General features: G+C 36.3%; 1 protein-coding gene across 1 annotated transcript in view; it reads right to left on the bottom strand.

Annotated features, from left to right (window-relative positions):
• Window positions 1-8,703, bottom strand: part of LOC113780794 (receptor kinase-like protein Xa21) — a 23,944-nt gene extending 15,241 nt beyond the window's left edge. Inside the window, exons 1-2 of the mRNA XM_027326571.1 lie at window positions 8,635-8,703; window positions 7,915-8,416 (exon numbers count right to left, since the gene is read on the bottom strand). Of these exons, the coding sequence (XP_027182372.1) occupies window positions 7,915-8,416; window positions 8,635-8,703 (571 nt within the window). The remainder of the gene's footprint in view (window positions 1-7,914; window positions 8,417-8,634) is intronic.
• Window positions 8,704-9,154: the final 451 nt, after the last annotated feature.

Here is a 9,154-nt window from a genome sequence, read left to right as displayed (position 1 = left end):
TTTAAGTTAATTTTTTTTTTTTTTTTTTTGTGAGAAAGAATCTAAATCTTATCTACCTATTATATAAGAAGAAAGTGGAGTTGCTATAGCAACTCCAATAATTGCCAAGTGGATCCCTCTCATTTTGACACGTGGCACATTCCTTTTCTTTTCTTCATTTTGCTTTGTTTTTGCTTTTGTTCACTTTATTTCCTTTCTCCTTTTTGATTAAAGATAATTAAACAAATCCTCATGTACACTGCAGGTTTGTTATTTAGTTTCCACTTTGTACTCCATTTTTTTCCCCTATCATCCTAATTAATCATTTATTCTATTTTTTCTCTATTGGATTAGTTGATGCATTTTCTTTCATTTTTGTCCATAATTAACTAAATGAATGATTTCATTATCGGATATCAAGAATGGGTTTGATATTTCCTTTCTTCCATAGTCCAATAATTATGATTCATGATCTTCTACTTTTAATGTCTCTTTTTGGTATATACTATTTGATATTTTTTTTGTCATTTTTTGCGTCTTGATCAGCAACCTTTGCTTATTGCTTTTCTCACCTATTTCTTCTTCATCTGACTTTCTTTTCTGCCCAAAATAGGTATGTGATGCTGTGGATATTTTTCCCCAAATCTAAAGAAACATTTTTTTTAGTTTTTTATATTTTATTTATTCTGAAACTACTTTTTGATCTTTTTATTTTTGGAAAAAACTGACAACAAGACGGGTGGTGATTACATGAAGAATTTTTAGGCTAACAATGAAAGAATTGTAACTACTTTTCCCTCATAAAATAAATAACACCATTATGCAGATTCATTCTAATTCTAATTTTTTATTTATTAAAATTGTTATTTGATAATAGGGATAGTACTACAGTAGAGGAGAAAAAAATCTAATAAATAAAAATCCAATGTAAACGATGATCAGGAAGAAAAAATGATGCCTATTAAATTAAAAATTAACCAGAATCTCTTAATTTATGGATAGATAGTTATATTTTAATTTATATAAAGTTTATTAATTGTGAAAAGTGCTTATAAACTGGATAAGGTGGATGATGGGTAAAATAATTGTTGGGGCTAGCAATTTAAAATGTGAAGATAATATTTTATATCTCTTCATTCAACATATTGAATGACTAGCTTGTATCCATAATAGGTAGTTTATTTTCATGGTTTTTATTTTAGCAAATGATTTTAGCAAATGATAGCTTGGAAATAAAAGAAGTGCAAAATTAGATTTCAGAATCTTTTACTTAAACTTGTTCTATATGACTTGGTACTCTTATCCATTTTTATTGCCCATAATGGTAGATAATGTAATTAGAGTTTGAGATGATTGTTAGGCATAGAACTGGACATATCATTACTATTTGGCTAAAGAAGTTAATAATATTTTGTCGATTTGACTTGCTAAAACAATTGCAGTTTTCAAAGGAATGCATTTGGTGGGAAGTTAGTATTGAGGCTTTTAGTTTAGAGTGTCACTCTACAAAATATTATTAGAAAATTCTATTTTGATTAAGAAGACATTTGCAATCAAACAAATTGTTGGATTTGAATTTGCATATGTAGATTTACAAATATGGCAATTCATGTTTTTATTTAAACTTGCTATACGTATTCTATAACTATTGGTTAGATAATATTTTCATCTATTTGTAATGCTATTAGACATGATTTAAATGGATAGATTAACTCGCTCTTTCTCTCAAAAAAGAAAGAAAAATATGCAAGTTTGTATTTTTTTTTTATTGATGTTGAAGATAGTGACAGGTTTTTGTGGCTTTCTATATTTTTTCTAATTATTAAAATGTTAGAAACATTATGACTACTCTTTATTTAATTACAACTAAAACTATGCTGCTATTAAACCGATAATGCACTAATAATGGATTTGCTTTCTTTTCTTTTTTGGTATCATTACGTACACATAATATTGGTTAAAAATTCTGTTTCCAAATCACAATAAATTGGGGTTAACTTTATATATGAAATTTCTTTTCACAGCAAATTTTAATTATTTTTATACTTAATTATTTTTCCTATATTTCTATTTATCATGTACTAAAACATTTGTTACTATGTATTTAACTAATGTTCTAGAGGGCCCTGGCTGTGCGTTGCACAGCCGAGGTACCTCTAGTGAGAAAAAAAATAAACAAAGAGAGTTTTAGAGTCGAACTAAGAACATGTATTACCCAATATACCTACCAGTTGAGTTGAGTTCTAAAAAATATAGTTTTTGCAATTTGTTACATTCAAGGTCGCACCACAACTCATATTAACCAAGTCATGGCTATTAAATGAAATTAAAGTAGGGACTTAAAGGATAAGTTTTATAACTTGTAATTTAATTTGTGAGATAAATTAAACTTGAGGAACTTATGGTACAAATAAGTTTAAATCTTCAAAATACAAGAGTTGTATTAGAATAAAAAAGCTAACTCTAATTAGGAAGTTAAATCGTACTAGAAACTAGTTTCAGGTTTCTAAAATGATATGGACAACTTATTTGTCTATAAATACTCACCAAGTTTTACTAATTGACACGCTAATTGTAGTAAGACTAATCAACAGACAAATTGTCTAGTAAGATTTTTTGATCAAAATGTTGAGAGAAAAATACCCAAAATTCGTTTGAGAAAATAAGGAAAAACGCCCATATCTTATTTCTCTTATTGGATGGGGTTTTTCATAGTTAAATTCTTAACCAACTTGTATGAGGTGTCTTAATAATAACTAGCACTAATTTAATTTAAACTGGTTTGACTTTGGAGTTTCAAACTAAAGGGCTATTAACCAATTTTTTCGTTTCTCACATTTTACAAAATAAATTTTTAAATCCTTAACATTTCACAAAATGATTTTTTTTTATCTCTCATTGATCATGTGTATGAATAGTTTTTTTAAAATTCATGTATATATTTGATAGGTTGCAATTTTATCATTTATTTTATTATTAATTTCTCCTATTACCTGACCCAATCTGAATTAATTGTTAGATTCTACTCACTTTTAGTATTTTGCATATATTTCAGGGAGTAGAACGAAAATACCATAATAAGTGCCGATTTGACAGTTATCAGGAAAGAGTTCAAGTAGCAGGCATCCAGGGTATTTTTGGAACAAGGAGATGCAAGACCTTTTTGGTAATTTTGACCGAAGACAACAACTAGAAAAAGGGCTGGAGCGCCGCAGGGGTCCTGAGCTTCTTCTTCCTCCGGAGTCCTCTCCGCAAGGAGGGCCGCCGCACACAAGAAAAGAAAAAAAGAAAGAGAACGGCAGCAGAGGAAAGGATGACTGGCTTTGTTTAGTCTTTCGTCTGTAGCTTAGGAGCATTATTGGTGACTTTTCCTTTGGGTCTTAGTACGCATGGCAGGAGCAAAGAGGAAAGCTTTGACTTTTCTTCCCCTTTAGTTCTTGCGAATTGAATTCTTCAAACATCTGTGATAATGGCCGCGGCTCTCTTTACAATTTCTTGTGGGCTTTGTTTAGCAACAATGAACTAATTTCCCTTATCTAGTCAAGGGACAACGGATGCTTTGGGTCATCTAAAATTGTGAGATCGATTTAATTTTATCTTTTTCTCTTATTTATTGGTATTTGCATATTCCTTGATTGCAGTGCTTATGGTTGTTTAATTAATTGATTGTCTTGGATCCGGATAATTAGTTAATTTAATAATCTATTGTCAATTGAGGTGTTAAATCCGTAATTGTTTAATTGCCTTGAAATAGTGACAACTGGCATAATTAGACTTGTGTCAGGGGAATACGCGGGCAAATCTAAAATAACCCTGGTAGTGCGTTATTTGATTAGAATAGGGCTCCTCTAATACGTAAGGCAATTGGGGAATTAAATTCTATGGGCGTACCTAGGATTATTTCTCAATTAGAGCAGTGATTAACGGGCGTACCTTAATCATCGACACAGTAAGGAGGGGTTGACTGTCATCGTTTGTTTGGCAGTTATAACCTATTTATTAGTAAATAATTGGAATTGCCTTTGCTTATCGATGATCAATTAGGTGAACCATTGCTGAAGTTATTCCTTGGCTAGATCCTTAATTATCACTCATTTGATTTTAGTAATTTGTTATTTAATTTTTAGTAGTTTTTTAGATTTTAGTTGAATTGCTTAAATTGTCACCTCTGAGATAAAAACACCCCCCTTGTCACTGTGAATTTGAAAAGGAACAATTACTCCCAGTCCCTGTGGATTCGACCCTGCTTACTGCTATCTACAGAAATTACTTTTAGTTTGAGCAGGTTTTATTATTGCACAGGCTTCGACAACCTGTCAATTTTTGGCGCCGTTGCCGGGGACTGGTGTCAGATTAATTTGTTTCTTTTTGAGTTCACCTTGTTTTCATTTTTAATTTATTTTTCTCTTATTTTCTTATATAGTTTATGGCTGCTAACATTCCATATTTTGATGATAGACTGGATTTTGTTCCTGAATGGGGTTATGAGACTCATGTTTTTCCTAATGATCAATGGACTGTTGCAAATTGTGGAACTTATTTTGATTCAGGTTATTCAACTGACACATGCCCCGCATTTCAAGATAATCTAAGTGCTCCAATTGATACTTTTGGAGATTTTTCACCCCAATATCAAACGCAGCATGACCCTTATTCAAACGGGTATGATCAAGGATGGTGGGATAATTCCAATTTTGATTATGCGACCGGGCCAATGGATTTTCAACAGCAAGTGTCTCAGCAATCATCCTCCGTGTCAGGCATGTCTCTTGAAGAAATGATGGAATTACTAATTGCTAATACAAATCGATTTCATCAGGAGACACAGAGCCTAAATCGATTTCAGCAGGAGACACAAGCGAGCCTTCGCGACCTGGCAGATCAACTATGTCTATTGACATCCAGAATAAATCGATTGGCTTCTCAAAGGGAAGAATGGCCCTCGAAAACCATTGTTGATCTAGAAGAAAATGAGAGTGCAATTTGCTTGACTAGTGATGAGGAGATGCAAGAATGTCAAAATGAGAAATCTACAGATGCAGTTGAAAAAGAAGCCGAAAAGGAAGAAATGGAACCCCAACCGCAACCCATTCAAGTGAATGAATCCAGTGAACAATCTCCAAATGCGGTGACATCTTCTCCACTCCTTAATCAATATTTTCCTGACTCCTATTCTTCAATTCCTGTTACTGAAATTGATTTTATTATACCAGACAATTTGAAATTTCATGACAGAAATAAGTTAAGAGTGGCAATGGAAAAATATCTTGAACCGAAGAATGCGTGTGATGGAGGAGTGAGTGGAGAATGCAGATCATTGTTGACTTGTTTAGCGCCATTCACTAGTCCATGGAAGCCCGTAGCTCGTATGCTCAAGGATTATTCTATTTATAAGGGTTATCAGGACTATATAGAGGATGAAGCAGTAAGACGAGCCACAAGATTTTATCCTCCATGAGCAAAACATGATAATGTCTAGCCAAAGACATTAAAGAAAGGCGCTCCTTGGGAGGCAACCCAATTGTTCTTTTTAATTGTTTGTTCATTTTCGTGTGGTAGTTTAGATGTATTCTCCTTGAATTCGATTGATTTTGGGTTTCAATTTTCGTTTTTGCTGATTTATAGGTGCCCTTCAGTCATGACCCGCCCGCATGGTGACAGCAGGAAACTCACGATCAGAAACTTCTGGGAGCTCTCTTGCCCTCATGATGTGCCCGCGTGGTAATGTGCAGGAAGCTCACGATCAGAAACTTCTGAAACTTCTGGGAGCTCTCTTGCCCTCATGACGCGCCCGCGTCACGTTCGCGGGAAAGGTAAGGATTCAAAAAAAAAAAAAATTCTTTTACCGTAGCTACCTCTTTTCTTTTTTGTTACAAAAGAAAAAAAAATAAAAAATAAAATAAAAATAAAAAATTTTTGAAGAAATAAAAAAGAAAAAAGAAAAAAAGAGGAAGTAATACGGAATCAAAAGGAAAAAATTTTCTTTCTCCTTAACCGTAGCTAGTTCTTGACTTGTCAACGCAAAAAAAAAAAAAAAAAAAAAACCTTTCTTTTTCTTTCTTTCTTTTCTTTCTTTCTTTCCTCTTCTTTCTCTTTTCTTTCTTTCTTCCCCCCTGTTTCTTCTTCCTCTCTGTCGGCCGAGCACACCTCATGCCCGCCGCCATCTCCTTCACCCGCGACCAACGCCTAGCGCGTCGCCACCTCTGCCCCAGCTCACCTCCACCGCACGCCAGATCTCCGACCAGCTCACTCCCTCTCCTCGCTCCTCGCATCTTCACCTGCGCACGCTGCCGCCGCTTCCTCCACCTAGCCATGCCAAGCAGCCGCGCGCCGCCGCTGCTGGAGCTCGCGTCTCTTGTACCTCTTCGCTCCTCTGCTCCTCGCACGCCTCACTCCACCTCACCTATTGTCTGCACGGAGACCGCAACCTGCCCTCGCGCCCTCCCTCTCCTCTTCGCAACTTCCACCTCGCCGCCCGAACTGCTGGCAGCCACGCGACGGCCACGCACAGCTCCGCACGCCACCACTGCAGCTCTTCCCACAGAATATGCCTGCCGCCGCTCCCCACCTGTGCGTCGCAAGCTCCTGTCCGCGACCAAGCCGCAGCGCCACCGGCCTTCCCCCTTGCAGCACCATTGTCAAGGTGGAGATTTTGGGTGGACAGAGTTTTGCATTTGCTGGTTGAATTGAGTTGAGATGTCTCAGACCTTGGCCGCGTACTTCTATCACATCGGTTTCCCTCCACTGTTCCCTCCTATCCTTTCGCCACTCGTGAGGGAAGTTTCGTTGCCCTCTTCGCTTTAATTGCTTTAATCCTTCCATTGAGGACAATGTAGGATCTAGGTGTGGGGGGGACAGCTATACTAGTTCTTTATTTTTAGTTTGTTATTTGTCCACCTCTCGTTCATTTTTTCTTCTTTTTAGTGATTGGCTCGTAAGTGCATGCCAAGGTTTGATGTTGGATTATTGCCTCTATTTCTACTTTTGCCAAGTTTTAATAATAAAAGGGTACCAAGTTAATGTGGTTGAATCCAAAAACATCTCTTTGGTGAATATCAATGATTGTTTTACTCTTATAATTTTTGGTTAACTTTCCTAGGCATAGGGAATGATTATTGGCATTTTCATGTGAATTGGTCCGGTTATTAACTTTTGTTCTCCATGTTTGAAAATGAGGCTAGCTGATGCAAGTTTTCTTTTGGTTTTTGTGTTATATTGAGTTTTTGTGATTTTTAGCTATGAATAAACTTGACTGTACTCCGCTATTAGTTACTACTGAGTAACCGAGGATCTGCACCTAAAAGTGTTGGTTCTCGCGTCAAAAGGTAGTAATTTCTATGAGTACGTGGTCACGTGGCGATAGAAGCTGAGTAACCGGACTCCTTCATCTGGCCAATGTTGGAGTTCGTGTCAAAAGGCTCAAATGGCTAGCGACTAAGTCTTTTGTTACTATTGAAAGAAAAAAAAGAATCAAAAAAAAAAGAAAAAGAGAGAAAAGTAGAAAAAATGTGAAAAAAAAGTGAAGGTTGTGTTAGTGTGTAATAAAAGTCAGCTTGCCGAATTATGGATTTAATGTTGAGATTTTGGTTAATAGTTGGACCATTTGCTGATAAATGTTATGCGTTATTCCTTCTTCTTAGATTAGTTAACCTAAAATTAGAGAAGTTTGTGGTTTAGAAGCTAACCGGAATGATGTTTCTCGGATCTTGATCACTGATGCTTGATTATTATTTTTTTCGTGGTATCTTGGCAATATAGTAGATAGAGCAATGACTATATTTATTTGATTTCATCTGAACAGTATGAATAGTATGTATATATCTTTTGATTTTACTTGAACACGCTTTTCTAATCCTTGTGTCAAACAGGGAAAAAAAAAAACTATTAACCGCTGTTTGACCATGTGAGTATACAAAGGCAAAGCACAATTATTACCTGTTAAGTTGTTGGTGATGAGGTATAACTCCTTGAGCTTCTCCAGATTTCCAATTTCTTTAGGTATGTGCCCGCTTAACCTGTTGTTAGACAAGTATAGCACCTGAAGATGAGAAAACTTGCATAAACTCAATGGTATCTGACCAACTAAGTCATCCCCAAATAGATACAGCTCTCTGAGGACCGAAAGATTTCCCATCTTTTCTGGAATATTACCTCCCAGGAAATTGTCTCTTAGATTTAAGGTTTCCAGTTTTGACAAGTTAGAGATAGGAGGAGAAATAAAACCACTAAAACCATTGCTGTCCAGAAACAGGAACTGGAGTTCTGGGAAGTGACCAAACCAGATTGGAATCTCTCCAGTGAAGCTGTTAGAGGTTAACCTGACGAACCTCAGGCGGCGCAGGTGTGACAACTCTTCGGGCAGATTGCCGTGGAAGTAGTTGTTTCTCAAATCAAGAGAAACAAGAAAGGAGAGGTGTTGAAGATTGGAGTCGAGAAACTGAATTATATCAGTAGGGAAGATAGAAGAAGAGAAATCATGAGGGAGAAAGGAGAAGAATTTCAGAGGGAGGAGGGAAAAGATAATGAGAGAGACTGAGATATTATTGAGAAGAGAATTAAGCAACAATGAATCTGATGCTTATTACAATTGCAGATGTAATACTTATACAAATCCTAGTGTTCTTTCAAATACCAGATTGCTAGCAATTAACTAACTTTCCCGCCAAAACTCTTCATTCTGTTAGGACCAGGCTTGGTCACGTGATTCTTCCCCTGTGCTCCCATTTCTCATGCTACCTCCTCTGCTGACTCTTTCTGGTAGTTAGTTTAATAGCTTCCCATGAATTCAGGTCATAACAATGCCTCTCCCTAAAAATAATCCTAGTCTCTAGGATTGATTAAATTGGAAAGTAGGGAATTGAGCATGAATGAATGTCCAATCTTCCCAGGTGACTTCCTCAGGTTCCATGTTTTCCCATTGCACCAACACCTGTTCGACCTCTTGCCCTTTTCTAAAGATTGTCCTCTGGTCTATAACTGCTGAGGGAGCAACACCAAACTCTCCATCATCATTTAGGGTAGGCAAGGCAGTGCTAAGAGGAGCCCCCTTAGGTGACTTCTTGAGTAAGGAGACATGGAAAACAGGATGTATGGTTGATCCTGCTGGTAACTTCAACCTGTAAGCTACAGTCCCCAACTTTTGCTCTACTTGATATGGCCCATAATACTTAGCCGC

Source organism: Coffea eugenioides, chromosome 8 (assembly GCF_003713205.1).
Source record: "Coffea eugenioides isolate CCC68of chromosome 8, Ceug_1.0, whole genome shotgun sequence".
NCBI classification, from domain to species: Eukaryota; Viridiplantae; Streptophyta; class Magnoliopsida; order Gentianales; family Rubiaceae; genus Coffea; species Coffea eugenioides.
Note: the sequence above shows the minus strand (reverse complement) of the source record. Positions and strands in the feature narration are given on the sequence as shown.